Source organism: Episyrphus balteatus, chromosome 1 (genome assembly GCF_945859705.1).
Source record: "Episyrphus balteatus chromosome 1, idEpiBalt1.1, whole genome shotgun sequence".
Lineage (NCBI taxonomy): Eukaryota > Metazoa > Arthropoda > Insecta > Diptera > Syrphidae > Episyrphus > Episyrphus balteatus.
In genome coordinates, this window is record NC_079134.1 from 83205110 (window position 1) to 83223127 (window position 18018).

The 18018-nt window shown below is 33.3% G+C and overlaps 1 protein-coding gene across 1 annotated transcript in view; it reads left to right on the plus strand.

Annotated features, from left to right (window-relative positions):
* The first annotated feature begins 1209 nt into the window (after positions 1–1209).
* Positions 1210–18018, plus strand: part of LOC129905161 (lysosomal-associated transmembrane protein 4B) — a 113132-nt gene continuing 96323 nt past the window's right edge. Inside the window, exon 1 of the mRNA XM_055980569.1 lies at positions 1210–12579. Within this exon, the coding sequence (XP_055836544.1) occupies positions 12475–12579 (105 nt within the window). The 5' untranslated portion in view covers positions 1210–12474. The remainder of the gene's footprint in view (positions 12580–18018) is intronic.

Below are 18018 nucleotides of genomic sequence, written 5' to 3' on the forward strand. Positions count from 1 at the left end.
TTATAAATAGGTCATATCAGGTGAAATTCAGAGGGACCTTCTCTAAATCCTTCATTGCCAAATCGGGCGTCCCGCAAGGTAGCCACCTGGGACCTCTTCTTTTTATTTTAGCTATTAATGACGTACCGTTATGTTTACGGAAGAGTGAAATTCTTATTTTCGCAGATGATATGAAAATTTACAAAAGCATAAGCTCTGTGAATGACCGCATATCCTTGCAAGATGATCTTGATAGATTTGCTATTTGGTGTACAAAGAACGGTTTAAATCTCAACCCGACTAAGTGTCAGACGATGACCTTTTCAAAGAAAAAAACTCCTAGTCTGTATGATTATAAGATATCTCATCACACTTTACTCCGTGTGCATAGCTTTAAAGACTTTGGTGTTAACTTTAACTCCAATCTCGATTTCACAGAGCACATAAACCTGATTGTAAACAAGGCCAATTCTATGTTAGGTTTTGTCAAGCGTTGGTCGAAAGAGTTTAGGGACCCTTACGTTACATTAGCTCTTTACAACTGCTTAGTTCGCCCCCACTTAGAATACGCATCTCAAGTTTGGACACCTTTTTACAGCATCCATATAGAAAGAATAGAATCAGTCCAACGTAATTTTATTCGTTTTGCCTTAAAAGGCTTACCATGGACGGACCCTTTTAACCTTCCTTCCTATGAGCATCGAATCAACCTACTGCAGATCCAAACCCTGTCTCAAAGGAGAGTAAATAACGACCTTGTATTTATTCATCAACTTATAACGGGTGTAATTGATGGCCCGGATCTGCTTAATTCTATTAATTTTAACTACCGGAGAGGTGCTTATAACTTTCGTAGCTTAGATTTAATAAAATTACCCCAACACCGTACTAATTATGGTATGCATGAGCCCTTAACTCGCATGTGTAAGCTTGTAAATTTGAATACTAATCTGTTTGATTTTAATATTAATAAAACTAGTCTGAAAAAAATACTAAAAACCAGTGTACCACGCTCATAAACTTTTTTTGTATTTATGTTTAATGTTTACTGATTCTTTTCTCATTTAATGTCTATTTCTATATACCTAATTTTATGTACATATGTATACTGAGTTATTTTTTTCTCAACACTCTTGACTATTAAAACATTTTTGTTTTAAAATTTTGACACTTTCTGAAAATTAAACATGAAATATTAAATTTATTTTTTTTTTGTTAACTTAAAATTTTTTTTTATTTTGCATAGATATAATAAATGCTTGTACTAAGCAGTCCCAATCTTTGACCTTCCTTTGATATTCGTATCACCATTCTCTTTACTTATTTAATTCTTTTTAATTTGTTTTTACCTTCAAAAAACACTAAAAAGTGCCGATACGATAATCATCCGCAAATGACTTCGTACTCGATGAAAATGGACCCCAGCGCGTGCGGTATCTGGGGGGGGAAAGAGGCGTGGAAATATTAAAAAAAAAAACAGCAAACAACACCTTCCTTCATCTGATGGATTTATTTCAAGATAAACCATTATCGATTCAAGACAATCCGAGACCACTTACTGCAAATCAGAATGTTCATGACTCATTGAACGTTCCATCATCGACTCAAGCTGATCCAGAACCCCTAAATGACTCATCCCTTCAAGCAAGAAAACGTAGTTCAGAAAAGACACTCCGACCTCCGACCGCGAAAGACAGGGTTGCACTCACACACTTGCAACTTTTTGTATATGAACACAAAGTCGAAGGAGAAATCGTGGTGAAAAAACCAATACATATAAAATCAGCTCCGCGGTGATTCTAATTTACATACTAATTTGAGCCGCCTTCGGACCAGTTTCTGCCTCGAAGTCGGACTCAGCTCCGCCTGAGGCGGAGCGGATTCGGACCGAGGTCAGACTTGTTTGCTTCCCTTTAAGCAAAAAAGTTGTAAGTTTGTGAGTGCAACTCGCGTTTTGAGATCGGAGTGTCTTTGCTGAGCTCCGTTTTCTTACTTGAAGGGTGGGAGAGACGTACGAAAGTGTCCCGTCTTGGTATAGTTTGTCGATGGATAAAATGATAAAAGTTAGGACAGTATTTATTTTGCTTGATTGATGTAAATTAATATTAAGATTTTAAAACAACTACTCTGCTAGCGAGTAAACATTTGCAATAAATATTTTTTCCGTTTAATTATTGTATTTGAAAAGAATAAAATCAAAATATTTAGAAACAAATTGATGAAATGTTAAGAATTAGACTTAAACGAGTTCATGCCAGAAAGGAGTGGACTTGTTGTTTTGGATTACATGTTCATACCGTCACAATACTCATTGGTCTATGGCACCTGGTGAGGTTATTTTATCAATTTTTAAACTTATATACTATACAAAATTGAATACATTTTTATTCATTAAATGACCACTTCCTTAATAAGTAGGGCCATATTGTGACTCGCGAGTCGAACGGTCGACTCAAGTTCAACGATCATGCCGTGGTATTACGATGAGAAACTTGGACGTTCTCCTCTTTTTGCAGCCAAAATAAAGTAAATGATAGCCGTAAGCCGTGTTTTAATGTTCTTGTTTATTTTTACACTAATCTGTAAACAATGTGTTAATTCACGCGACCATCAGAGGCGTACGTTGAGTTGCCGAGGCCCCGAGACAATATTAATTTTAAGGGGCCATTTCGATATCGACATTTTTTTAAAAAGGATATGTATACGCCTTTCTCTTTTTTTGGGGCCCAGAAGTATTATTTGTTGGTCGCTTAGATTACACTGGTCAACAAAATTAAACTTTTTTTTTTGTCACAAGAACCAAGATATACTTTTCTAGAGGTTTTTGATGTGCTGAACTCTAATCTGTCAGAAAAATTTGATTGGCCTCCGTTTTTGAGATATTACCGTTTTAAAATGCTAAAAAACGTCATTTTGGCTGTTTTCGAGCTTCTGTTTTTATGTGGGGTAATTTATTACAAGCAAATTTTTTTAACAACCGTTATAAACAAAAACTTTTTTTGCATTTAATATCGGAAATATTTCAAGAACAGAGGCCAATAGATTTTTTCTGATTCCGGATTCGAGTTCAGCAACCCAAAAACCTCTAGAAAAGTATATTTTGGTTCTTGTGATAAAAAAAGTTTAATTTGGTTGGCCAGTGCTGTTTCTGAGTCAAAGACCACTCCTTAAATTTTAAATATTTCGGGCAGTAATAGAGATATCGGAAAGATTAAAACATTTTTGGTTCTTATAGGCACAGTTACAATTTTTTTCATAATGAACTACCCCACATAAAAACATAACCTCGAAAACAGCCAAAATTACGTTTTTCGGCATTTTCTAACGGTAATATTTCAAAAACGGAGGCCAATAAAAATTTTCTGACTTCAGATTCGAGTTCAGCACATCAAAAACATATAGAAAAGTATATTTTGGTTCTTGTGGCAAAAACCTTGTTGACCAGTGTTACTTTCGTGTTATTTTTTTTTTGATTTAAGGTCGAGTTCTTAATTTAAAATTTTTTTCACATTCAAGTGCTTGGCAGACCGTTTTTGCCACGGCTGACTAGACTTTTTTTTTGCAGTAACATGCCTGGGGATGTCCTTAAACATATTTCATATGAGTGAATACTAAGCAATGACCTGCAATAGTTTGTAATTTTTTACACCTTCATGACAATTTTTTTACATGTTCGCCACATATACGGCCGCGGTTTTTTATATAACTCGGTGAAGACTATAAATTGGTATGACTCTGAATACTAAGCAATTACCTGCAAACTTTATTTCGCTGGACACAACCAAAAAAGTAAAAAAACTAAAAAAATTGATTTTTTTTGATTTTTTTTTGTTTGTTTTGACTGTTTTGGTAAGGAAATTTTTTTTATCAATTTTTAAAAAACATTATTATTATAGGAAATTTAATTCTCTACAAAATTTATTAAGAACAATATCTCAAAATTATGCTTTGTTTACGAGATATATTGAAAAAACCAAAAAGGGGGCTTTTGCACCCCTTTCTCCAGTTCGAACCCTCTCATTTAATAGAACTCCGCGGTTTTATCTTTTTTATAACCCATTGAACGATTCCTGCAATAAAAAACGTGAACATCTTACTTCCTTTCTGAAAGACATAATTAATAGTCGTAATTTTGGCGTTGGTGAAAAAATAGAAGGTTTGGTAATTTTCAGTTTTCTCAAAAAGTAAAAGAGATTTTGACTTCTAGTTTTCGGTGTTTGACTCAAAATATACAAAAGAAATTAAAATAAAAAAAAAATAATACTTTATTGGGTATATTTTTTGAACTGTTTGAACTTTTTTTGAATTTTTTTTCAAAATTTTGTGTTTGAAAATTTTTTTTTCAAAAACTATTGACCAAAAAAAATGTATTTAAAAATCAGCAAGTAGTTTGAGTTTTAATCTTTAAAAAAAGCTATCGTTTATTTTCGTAGGATTTTCTGTTGTCCTAAAATAATTTTTTTTTGATTTAAGGTCGATTTCCAAATTTTAATTTTTTTTCACCTTCATGACAAATTTTACACATGTTCGCCACGTATACGGCCAGGCAGACCAGCGGTTTCTTATATAAGTCGGTGAAGACTATAAATTGGTATGACTCTGAATACTAAGCAATTACCTGCAAACTTTAGGTCGCTGGCTCTCGGTCTATAATATTTTTTCTACTTTATTTATAATAACAGTTTTCTTCTCTGCATTGTCTCCAGTCAGGGCCCTAGCGTCAGTTGGGGCCCCAAGGCACCGCCCCGCTTGGCCCAATGGTGTGCACGCTTATGGCGACCATTATTGAGATGCTTGTGAGTTCCGTTCAGAGCTCTGGACGTTAGAAAAATTGATTCTATTTGATTAGAATTGATGGTATTTATATATAAATAAAAACAAAAATCGTATTAAGAAAATATGTTTCATTTTGTTGATAAATTTGTCTGTTTTGTGGTACCTAAAAATTAAATTCAACTTAGGTTTTTGGGTTTTAAACACATAAGACATATATATTTTGTTCTTTAGATACAGTAGAACGTATTTATGTCCAACAAAAATACATCGCGAAAACATCGATGTATCGAAGATAGAACCGATGTTTTTTTAACATCGATGTTGTAAATAAAACATCGATGTATTCAAACTCGATGTTTTTTTAACGATGTTGCATCCCTAACTGAAAAACGAAGGCACCCTTCAAGCAAGAAAACTGAGTTCAACAAAGAAACTCCGACCTCAGACCGCGAAAATCGGGCTTGCACTCACACACTTGCAACTTTTTGTGTATGAACACAAAGTCTAAGAGAATCGTGGTGAAAACTGAGAAAAAGAAAAAAAAAGTAGACAGACATAGCCAACAACAGCAAAAGCGTCATTTTGTTATTTTTTGTTGAAGTGTTTGGTCGCGTCGTGTCTCGTGTCGTTGTTTGTATAATGTTAGTTTATTAATTATAAACAATTTTATTAAATTATAAACAATATGGAAAAAAACTCCTAGTCTGTATGATTATAAGATATCTCATCACACTTTACTCCGTGTGCATAGCTTTAAAGACTTTGGTGTTAACTTTAACTCCAATCTCGATTTCACAGAGCACATAAACCTGATTGTAAACAAGGCCAATTCTATGTTAGGTTTTGTCAAGCGTTGGTCGAAAGAGTTTAGGGACCCTTACGTTACATTAGCTCTTTACAACTGCTTAGTTCGCCCCCACTTAGAATACGCATCTCAAGTTTGGACACCTTTTTACAGCATCCATATAGAAAGAATAGAATCAGTCCAACGTAATTTTATTCGTTTTGCCTTAAAAGGCTTACCATGGACGGACCCTTTTAACCTTCCTTCCTATGAGCATCGAATCAACCTACTGCAGATCCAAACCCTGTCTCAAAGGAGAGTAAATAACGACCTTGTATTTATTCATCAACTTATAACGGGTGTAATTGATGGCCCGGATCTGCTTAATTCTATTAATTTTAACTACCGGAGAGGTGCTTATAACTTTCGTAGCTTAGATTTAATAAAATTACCCCAACACCGTACTAATTATGGTATGCATGAGCCCTTAACTCGCATGTGTAAGCTTGTAAATTTGAATACTAATCTGTTTGATTTTAATATTAATAAAACTAGTCTGAAAAAAATACTAAAAACCAGTGTACCACGCTCATAAACTTTTTTTGTATTTATGTTTAATGTTTACTGATTCTTTTCTCATTTAATGTCTATATCTATATACCTAATTTTATGTACATATGTATACTGAGTTATTTTTTTCTCAACACTCTTGACTATTAAAACATTTTTGTTTTAAAATTTTGACACTTTCTGAAAATTAAACATGAAATATTAAATTTATTTTTTTTTTGTTAACTTAAAATTTTTTTTTATTTTGTATAGATATAATAAATGCTTGTACTAAGCAGTCCCAATCTTTGACCTTCCTTTGATATTCGTATCACCATTCTCTTTACTTATTTAATTCTTTTTAATTTGTTTTTACCTTCAAAAAACACTAAAAAGTGCCGATACGATAATCATCCGCAAATGACTTCGTACTCGATGAAAATGGACCCCAGCGCGTGCGGTATCTGGGGGGGGAAAGAGGCGTGGAAATATTAAAAAAAAAACCAGCAAACAACACCTTCCTTCATCTGATGGATTTATTTCAAGATAAACCATTATCGATTCAAGACAATCCGAGACCACTTACTGAAAATCAGAATGTTCATGACTCATTGAACGTTCCATCATCGACTCAAGCTGATCCAGAACCCCTAAATGACTCATCCCTTCAAGCAAGAAAACGTAGTTCAGAAAAGACACTCCGACCTCCGACCGCGAAAGACAGGGTTGCACTCACACACTTGCAACTTTTTGTATATGAACACAAAGTCGAAGGAGAAATCGTGGTGAAAAAACCAATACATATAAAATCAGCTCCGCGGTGATTCTAATTTACATACTAATTTGAGCCGCCTTCGGACCAGTTTCTGCCTCGAAGTCGGACTCAGCTCCGCCTGAGGCGGAGCGGATTCGGACCGAGGTCAGACTTGTTTGCTTCCCTTTAAGCAAAAAAGTTGTAAGTTTGTGAGTGCAACTCGCGTTTTGAGATCGGAGTGTCTTTGCTGAGCTCCGTTTTCTTGCTTGAAGGGTGGGAGAGACGTACGAAAGTGTCCCGTCTTGGTATAGTTTGTCGATGGATAAAATGATAAAAGTTAGGACAGTATTTATTTTGCTTGATTGATGTAAATTAATATTAAGATTTTAAAACAACTACTCTGCTAGCGAGTAAACATTTGCAATAAATATTTTTTCCGTTTAATTATTGTATTTGAAAAGAATAAAATCAAAATATTTAGAAACAAATTGATGAAATGTTAAGAATTAGACTTAAACGAGTTCATGCCAGAAAGGAGTGGACTTGTTGTTTTGGATTACATGTTCATACCGTCACAATACTCATTGGTCTATGGCACCTGGTGAGGTTATTTTATCAATTTTTAAACTTATATACTATACGAAATTGAATACATTTTTATTCATTAAATGACCACTTCCTTAATAAGTAGGGCCATATTGTGACTCGCGAGTCGAACGGTCGACTCAAGTTCAACGATCATGCCGTGGTATTACGATGAGAAACTTGGACGTTCTCCTCTTTTTGCAGCCAAAATAAAGTAAATGATAGCCGTAAGCCGTGTTTTAATGTTCTTGTTTATTTTTACACTAATCTGTAAACAATGTGTTAATTCACGCGACCATCAGAGGCGTACGTTGAGTTGCCGAGGCCCCGAGACAATATTAATTTTAAGGGGCCATTTCGATATCGACATTTTTTTAAAAAGGATATGTATACGCCTTTCTCTTTTTTTGGGGCCCAGAAGTATTATTTGTTGGTCGCTTAGATTACACTGGTCAACAAAATTAAACTTTTTTTTTTTGTCACAAGAACCAAGATATACTTTTCTAGAGGTTTTTGATGTGCTGAACTCTAATCTGTCAGAAAAATTTGATTGGCCTCCGTTTTTGAGATATTACCGTTTTAAAATGCTAAAAAACGTCATTTTGGCTGTTTTCGAGCTTCTGTTTTTATGTGGGGTAATTTATTACAAGCAAATTTTTTTAACAACCGTTATAAACAAAAACTTTTTTTGCATTTAATATCGGAAATATTTCAAGAACAGAGGCCAATAGATTTTTTCTGATTCCGGATTCGAGTTCAGCAACCCAAAAACCTCTAGAAAAGTATATTTTGGTTCTTGTGATAAAAAAAGTTTAATTTGGTTGGCCAGTGCTGTTTCTGAGTCAAAGACCACTCCTTAAATTTTAAATATTTCGGGCAGTAATAGAGATATCGGAAAGATTAAAACATTTTTGGTTCTTATAGGCACAGTTACAATTTTTTTCATAATGAACTACCCCACATAAAAACATAACCTCGAAAACAGCCAAAATTACGTTTTTCGGCATTTTCTAACGGTAATATTTCAAAAACGGAGGCCAATAAAAATTTTCTGACTTCAGATTCGAGTTCAGCACATCAAAAACATATAGAAAAGTATATTTTGGTTCTTGTGGCAAAAACCTTGTTGACCAGTGTTACTTTCGTGTTATTTTTTTTTTGATTTAAGGTCGAGTTCTTAATTTAAAATTTTTTTCACATTCAAGTGCTTGGCAGACCGTTTTTGCCACGGCTGACTAGACTTTTTTTTTGCAGTAACATGCCTGGGGATGTCCTTAAACATATTTCATATGAGTGAATACTAAGCAATGACCTGCAATAGTTTGTAATTTTTTACACCTTCATGACAATTTTTTTACATGTTCGCCACATATACGGCCGCGGTTTTTTATATAACTCGGTGAAGACTATAAATTGGTATGACTCTGAATACTAAGCAATTACCTGCAAACTTTATTTCGCTGGACACAACCAAAAAAGTAAAAAAACTAAAAAAATTGATTTTTTTTGATTTTTTTTTGTTTGTTTTGACTGTTTTGGTAAGGAAATTTTTTTTATCAATTTTTAAAAAACATTATTATTATAGGAAATTTAATTCTCTACAAAATTTATTAAGAACAATATCTCAAAATTATGCTTTGTTTACGAGATATATTGAAAAAACCAAAAAGGGGGCTTTTGCACCCCTTTCTCCAGTTCGAACCCTCTCATTTAATAGAACTCCGCGGTTTTATCTTTTTTATAACCCATTGAACGATTCCTGCAATAAAAAACGTGAACATCTTACTTCCTTTCTGAAAGACATAATTAATAGTCGTAATTTTGGCGTTGGTGAAAAAATAGAAGGTTTGGTAATTTTCAGTTTTCTCAAAAAGTAAAAGAGATTTTGACTTCTAGTTTTCGGTGTTTGACTCAAAATATACAAAAGAAATTAAAATAAAAAAAAAATAATACTTTATTGGGTATATTTTTTGAACTGTTTGAACTTTTTTTGAATTTTTTTTCAAAATTTTGTGTTTGAAAATTTTTTTTTCAAAAACTATTGACCAAAAAAAATGTATTTAAAAATCAGCAAGTAGTTTGAGTTTTAATCTTTAAAAAAAGCTATCGTTTATTTTCGTAGGATTTTCTGTTGTCCTAAAATAATTTTTTTTTGATTTAAGGTCGATTTCCAAATTTTAATTTTTTTTCACCTTCATGACAAATTTTACACATGTTCGCCACGTATACGGCCAGGCAGACCAGCGGTTTCTTATATAAGTCGGTGAAGACTATAAATTGGTATGACTCTGAATACTAAGCAATTACCTGCAAACTTTAGGTCGCTGGCTCTCGGTCTATAATATTTTTTCTACTTTATTTATAATAACAGTTTTCTTCTCTGCATTGTCTCCAGTCAGGGCCCTAGCGTCAGTTGGGGCCCCAAGGCACCGCCCCGCTTGGCCCAATGGTGTGCACGCTTATGGCGACCATTATTGAGATGCTTGTGAGTTCCGTTCAGAGCTCTGGACGTTAGAAAAATTGATTCTATTTGATTAGAATTGATGGTATTTATATATAAATAAAAACAAAAATCGTATTAAGAAAATATGTTTCATTTTGTTGATAAATTTGTCTGTTTTGTGGTACCTAAAAATTAAATTCAACTTAGGTTTTTGGGTTTTAAACACATAAGACATATATATTTTGTTCTTTAGATACAGTAGAACGTATTTATGTCCAACAAAAATACATCGCGAAAACATCGATGTATCGAAGATAGAACCGATGTTTTTTTAACATCGATGTTGTAAATAAAACATCGATGTATTCAAACTCGATGTTTTTTTAACGATGTTGCATCCCTAACTGAAAAACGAAGGCACCCTTCAAGCAAGAAAACTGAGTTCAACAAAGAAACTCCGACCTCAGACCGCGAAAATCGGGCTTGCACTCACACACTTGCAACTTTTTGTGTATGAACACAAAGTCTAAGAGAATCGTGGTGAAAACTGAGAAAAAGAAAAAAAAAGTAGACAGACATAGCCAACAACAGCAAAAGCGTCATTTTGTTATTTTTTGTTGAAGTGTTTGGTCGCGTCGTGTCTCGTGTCGTTGTTTGTATAATGTTAGTTTATTAATTATAAACAATTTTATTAAATTATAAACAATATGGAAAAAAACTCCTAGTCTGTATGATTATAAGATATCTCATCACACTTTACTCCGTGTGCATAGCTTTAAAGACTTTGGTGTTAACTTTAACTCCAATCTCGATTTCACAGAGCACATAAACCTGATTGTAAACAAGGCCAATTCTATGTTAGGTTTTGTCAAGCGTTGGTCGAAAGAGTTTAGGGACCCTTACGTTACATTAGCTCTTTACAACTGCTTAGTTCGCCCCCACTTAGAATACGCATCTCAAGTTTGGACACCTTTTTACAGCATCCATATAGAAAGAATAGAATCAGTCCAACGTAATTTTATTCGTTTTGCCTTAAAAGGCTTACCATGGACGGACCCTTTTAACCTTCCTTCCTATGAGCATCGAATCAACCTACTGCAGATCCAAACCCTGTCTCAAAGGAGAGTAAATAACGACCTTGTATTTATTCATCAACTTATAACGGGTGTAATTGATGGCCCGGATCTGCTTAATTCTATTAATTTTAACTACCGGAGAGGTGCTTATAACTTTCGTAGCTTAGATTTAATAAAATTACCCCAACACCGTACTAATTATGGTATGCATGAGCCCTTAACTCGCATGTGTAAGCTTGTAAATTTGAATACTAATCTGTTTGATTTTAATATTAATAAAACTAGTCTGAAAAAAATACTAAAAACCAGTGTACCACGCTCATAAACTTTTTTTGTATTTATGTTTAATGTTTACTGATTCTTTTCTCATTTAATGTCTATATCTATATACCTAATTTTATGTACATATGTATACTGAGTTATTTTTTTCTCAACACTCTTGACTATTAAAACATTTTTGTTTTAAAATTTTGACACTTTCTGAAAATTAAACATGAAATATTAAATTTATTTTTTTTTTGTTAACTTAAAATTTTTTTTTATTTTGTATAGATATAATAAATGCTTGTACTAAGCAGTCCCAATCTTTGACCTTCCTTTGATATTCGTATCACCATTCTCTTTACTTATTTAATTCTTTTTAATTTGTTTTTACCTTCAAAAAACACTAAAAAGTGCCGATACGATAATCATCCGCAAATGACTTCGTACTCGATGAAAATGGACCCCAGCGCGTGCGGTATCTGGGGGGGGAAAGAGGCGTGGAAATATTAAAAAAAAACCAGCAAACAACACCTTCCTTCATCTGATGGATTTATTTCAAGATAAACCATTATCGATTCAAGACAATCCGAGACCACTTACTGAAAATCAGAATGTTCATGACTCATTGAACGTTCCATCATCGACTCAAGCTGATCCAGAACCCCTAAATGACTCATCCCTTCAAGCAAGAAAACGTAGTTCAGAAAAGACACTCCGACCTCCGACCGCGAAAGACAGGGTTGCACTCACACACTTGCAACTTTTTGTATATGAACACAAAGTCGAAGGAGAAATCGTGGTGAAAAAACCAATACATATAAAATCAGCTCCGCGGTGATTCTAATTTACATACTAATTTGAGCCGCCTTCGGACCAGTTTCTGCCTCGAAGTCGGACTCAGCTCCGCCTGAGGCGGAGCGGATTCGGACCGAGGTCAGACTTGTTTGCTTCCCTTTAAGCAAAAAAGTTGTAAGTTTGTGAGTGCAACTCGCGTTTTGAGATCGGAGTGTCTTTGCTGAGCTCCGTTTTCTTGCTTGAAGGGTGGGAGAGACGTACGAAAGTGTCCCGTCTTGGTATAGTTTGTCGATGGATAAAATGATAAAAGTTAGGACAGTATTTATTTTGCTTGATTGATGTAAATTAATATTAAGATTTTAAAACAACTACTCTGCTAGCGAGTAAACATTTGCAATAAATATTTTTTCCGTTTAATTATTGTATTTGAAAAGAATAAAATCAAAATATTTAGAAACAAATTGATGAAATGTTAAGAATTAGACTTAAACGAGTTCATGCCAGAAAGGAGTGGACTTGTTGTTTTGGATTACATGTTCATACCGTCACAATACTCATTGGTCTATGGCACCTGGTGAGGTTATTTTATCAATTTTTAAACTTATATACTATACGAAATTGAATACATTTTTATTCATTAAATGACCACTTCCTTAATAAGTAGGGCCATATTGTGACTCGCGAGTCGAACGGTCGACTCAAGTTCAACGATCATGCCGTGGTATTACGATGAGAAACTTGGACGTTCTCCTCTTTTTGCAGCCAAAATAAAGTAAATGATAGCCGTAAGCCGTGTTTTAATGTTCTTGTTTATTTTTACACTAATCTGTAAACAATGTGTTAATTCACGCGACCATCAGAGGCGTACGTTGAGTTGCCGAGGCCCCGAGACAATATTAATTTTAAGGGGCCATTTCGATATCGACATTTTTTTAAAAAGGATATGTATACGCCTTTCTCTTTTTTTGGGGCCCAGAAGTATTATTTGTTGGTCGCTTAGATTACACTGGTCAACAAAATTAAACTTTTTTTTTTTGTCACAAGAACCAAGATATACTTTTCTAGAGGTTTTTGATGTGCTGAACTCTAATCTGTCAGAAAAATTTGATTGGCCTCCGTTTTTGAGATATTACCGTTTTAAAATGCTAAAAAACGTCATTTTGGCTGTTTTCGAGCTTCTGTTTTTATGTGGGGTAATTTATTACAAGCAAATTTTTTTAACAACCGTTATAAACAAAAACTTTTTTTGCATTTAATATCGGAAATATTTCAAGAACAGAGGCCAATAGATTTTTTCTGATTCCGGATTCGAGTTCAGCAACCCAAAAACCTCTAGAAAAGTATATTTTGGTTCTTGTGGCAAAAAAAGTTTAATTTGGTTGGCCAGTGCTGTTTCTGAGTCAAAGACCACTCCTTAAATTTTAAATATTTCGGGCAGTAATAGAGATATCGGAAAGATTAAAACATTTTTGGTTCTTATAGGCACAGTTACAATTTTTTTCATAATGAACTACCCCACATAAAAACATAACCTCGAAAACAGCCAAAATTACGTTTTTCGGCATTTTCTAACGGTAATATTTCAAAAACGGAGGCCAATAAAAATTTTCTGACTTCAGATTCGAGTTCAGCACATCAAAAACATATAGAAAAGTATATTTTGGTTCTTGTGGCAAAAACCTTGTTGACCAGTGTTACTTTCGTAGCATTTTTTGAGGTCCCTGAGGTAATAGTCTAAGAGCCAGCGACCTAAAGTTTGCAGGTAATTGCTTAGTATTCAGAGTCATACCAATTTATAGTCTTCACCGAGTTATATAAGAAACCGCTGGTCTGCCTGGCCGTATACGTGGCGAACATGTGTAAAATTTGTCATGAAGGTGAAAAAAAATTTAAATTTGGAAATCGACCTTAAATCAAAAAAAAAATATTTTAGGACAACAGAAAATCCTACGAAAATAAACGATAGCTTTTTTTAAAGATTAAAACTCAAACTACTTGCTGATTTTTAAATAAATTTTTTTTGATCAATAGTTTTTGAAAAAAATTTTCAAACACAAAATTTTGAAAAAAAATTCAAAAAAAGTTCAAACAGTTTTTTTTTTTTCAAAAAATATACCCAATAAAGTATTATTTTTTTTTTATTTTAATTTCTTTTGTATATTTTGAGTCAAACACCGAAAACTAGAAGTCAAAATCTCTTTTACTTTTTGAGAAAACTGAAAATTACCAAACCTTCTATTTTTTCACCAACGCCAAAATTACGACTATTAATTATGTCTTTCAGAAAGGAAGTAAGATGTTCACGTTTTTTATTGCAGGAATCGTTCAATGGGTTATAAAAAAGATAAAACCGCGGAGTTCTATTAAATGAGAGGGTTCGAACTGGAGAAAGGGGTGCAAAAGCCCCCTTTTTGGTTTTTTCAATATATCTCGTAAACAAAGCATAATTTTGAGATATTGTTCTTAATAAATTTTGTAGAGAATTAAATTTCCTATAATAATAATGTTTTTTAAAAATTGATAAAAAAAATTTCCTTACCAAAACAGTCAAAACAAACAAAAAAAAATCAAAAAAAATCAATTTTTTTAGTTTTTTTACTTTTTTGGTTGTGTCCAGCGAAATAAAGTTTGCAGGTAATTGCTTAGTATTCAGAGTCATACCAATTTATAGTCTTCACCGAGTTATATAAAAAACCGCGGCCGTATATGTGGCGAACATGTAAAAAAATTGTCATGAAGGTGTAAAAAATTACAAACTATTGCAGGTCATTGCTTAGTATTCACTCATATGAAATATGTTTAAGGACATCCCCAGGCATGTTACTGCAAAAAAAAAGTCTAGTCAGCCGTGGCAAAAACGGTCTGCCAAGCACTTGAATGTGAAAAAAATTTTAAATTAAGAACTCGACCTTAAATCAAAAAAAAAATATTTAAAGAGGACGGCAACACTAACAAAATTAAACGATACCTTTTTTTAAAGGTAAAAAGTTATACTACTTTCTGGTTTTTATATAAATGTTTTTTGATGAATAGTTTTCGAAACAAAAAAGTATTCGTTTAGAATTTTCTAGATTCCATATGAGCTAGAAAAATGAGTTTCGCAAAGTGGTTTTTTTCATTTGAAAAAGGTCAATTTTGATGGATTCATAATTGAAATCATCGGATCCATCAAAATTGACCTTTTTCAAATGAAAAAAAACCACTTTGCGTAACTCATTTTTCTAGCTCATATGGAATCTAGAAAATTCTAAACGAATACTTTTTTGTTGCTTGTTTAAAGGTGGTTTCTTTTGGACTTTCAATGAGTTAAAATGATCCGTGCTGTTAATTACTCTGCGGAGTGTTGAAACACTTGCAGAAACACCAGCTTTTTGTTTGATTTTTGCCCCAGAGTCAAATGAATTGGAGCCAGATCTCAAAATTTCTCGTCGATTAACTGCTATTTTTGCCGTTTTTTACCTCAATTCATATTTTTCCTGCACGAACTTTTATTTGTGAGGTACGAATAGGCAACACACTAAAACTCCGATCAATTTTGTTAGTACAGACCCGGTCAGTACTTTTTCCGTTAAGAAATTAATTTTAGCTCTGTCGACAGTATTCAAAGCTTTTAATCTACTACTTTTTTTAAAATTTTAATTAAATGACAAAATCTCACTAAGAACATTTCAACCTTTCATTTGGTATGTAAATCACCTCAAAACTCTCACAAACAACGAAGATATTGACCTTTAAAGACCGTGTGTCTATTCAGTTGACGCAAAAAAAAACTGCATTTTTTCATATGGGACGCTTTGTAAGAGAACACGAAAAAAAATAGCGGTACTTTGAGAATTATTCTTTCTGATTTGGTTTCTCAACATCACAAGCTAACGGTAAACATCATAAAATGTTACATGAAAGCTCAATCTTAGGAATAAATGGACAAAATACCTTTGAAAATTTGTGTGCTTATTCAGTTGAAGCGGAGTGTATGCTTTGTTTACGAGATATATTGAAAAAACCAAAAAGGGGGCTTTTGCACCCCTATCTCCAGTTCGCACCCTCTCATTTAATAGAACTCCGCGGTTTTATCTTTTTTATAACCCATTGAACGATTCCTGCAATAAAAAACGTGAACATCTTACTTCCTTTCTGAAAGACATAATTAATAGTCGTAATTTTGGCGTTGGTGAAAAAATAGAAGGTTTGGTAATTTTCAGTTTTCTCAAAAAGTAAAAGAGATTTTGACTTCTAGTTTTCGGTGTTTGACTCAAAATATATAAAAGAAATTAAAATTAAAAAAAAATAATACTTTATTGGGTATATTTTTTGAACTGTTTGAACTTTTTTTGAATTTTTTTTCAAAATTTTGTGTTTGAAAATTTTTTTTTCAAAAACTATTGACCAAAAAAAATGTATTTAAAAATCAGCAAGTAGTTTGAGTTTTAATCTTTAAAAAAAGCTATCGTTTATTTTCGTAGGATTTTCTGTTGTCCTAAAATAATTTTTTTTTGATTTAAGGTCGATTTCCAAATTTTAATTTTTTTTCACCTTCATGACAAATTTTACACATGTTCGCCACGTATACGGCCAGGCAGACCAGCGGTTTCTTATATAAGTCGGTGAAGACTATAAATTGGTATGACTCTGAATACTAAGCAATTACCTGCAAACTTTAGGTCGCTGGCTCTCGGTCTATAATATTTTTTCTACTTTATTTATAATAACAGTTTTCTTCTCTGCATTGTCTCCAGTCAGGGCCCTAGCGTCAGTTGGGGCCCCAAGGCACCGCCCCGCTTGGCCCAATGGTGTGCACGCTTATGGCGACCATTATTGAGATGCTTGTGAGTTCCGTTCAGAGCTCTGGACGTTAGAAAAATTGATTCTATTTGATTAGAATTGATGGTATTTATATATAAATAAAAACAAAAATCGTATTAAGAAAATATGTTTCATTTTGTTGATAAATTTGTCTGTTTTGTGGTACCTAAAAATTAAATTCAACTTAGGTTTTTGGGTTTTAAACACATAAGACATATATATTTTGTTCTTTAGATACAGTAGAACGTATTTATGTCCAACAAAAATACATCGCGAAAACATCGATGTATCGAAGATAGAACCGATGTTTTTTTAACATCGATGTTGTAAATAAAACATCGATGTATTCAAACTCGATGTTTTTTTAACGATGTTGCATCCCTAACTGAAAAACGAAGGCACCCTTCAAGCAAGAAAACTGAGTTCAACAAAGAAACTCCGACCTCAGACCGCGAAAATCGGGCTTGCACTCACACACTTGCAACTTTTTGTGTATGAACACAAAGTCTAAGAGAATCGTGGTGAAAACTGAGAAAAAGAAAAAAAAAGTAGACAGACATAGCCAACAACAGCAAAAGCGTCATTTTGTTATTTTTTGTTGAAGTGTTTGGTCGCGTCGTGTCTCGTGTCGTTGTTTGTATAATGTTAGTTTATTAATTATAAACAATTTTATTAAATTATAAACAATATGGAAAACAAAAAAGGTATGTTTTATATATCGCTCAAAGTGTTTGGGTTAAAATGTTGTTTCTTCTTGTGTTGTAGATGTAATCTCTAATGATGAAGAAAAATCTAGAAGGTGAAACATGCGATTGGGTATCTAAAAAAACACCAACAACAGCAGCAGCATCAAATGAAATAAAATGAAAAAAAATGTATTGTATTTTATATTGTATTTATTGTGAAAATTTCGTTTGCCAAAATAAAATAAAAAATAAAACAGTTTCAGTGAAAAAAAAAATAAATCTTGTTCTTTTTTTGGTCGCAAATGCGAAATGTCATCCCTTTCTTATTCCTCTTTCTGGTAGGTTTTCGCTGCTCCGGCTCAGGTCCGCCTTCGGCTCCGTTTTCTCGGAATGGAGATTTTCACCACACCCATACATATGCAATCGACTTCGCGGTGATTATAATTTCCATACTAATTTGAGCCGCCTTCGGACCAGTTTCTGATCCGAAGTCGGACTCAGCTCCGCCTCAGGCGCAGCGGATT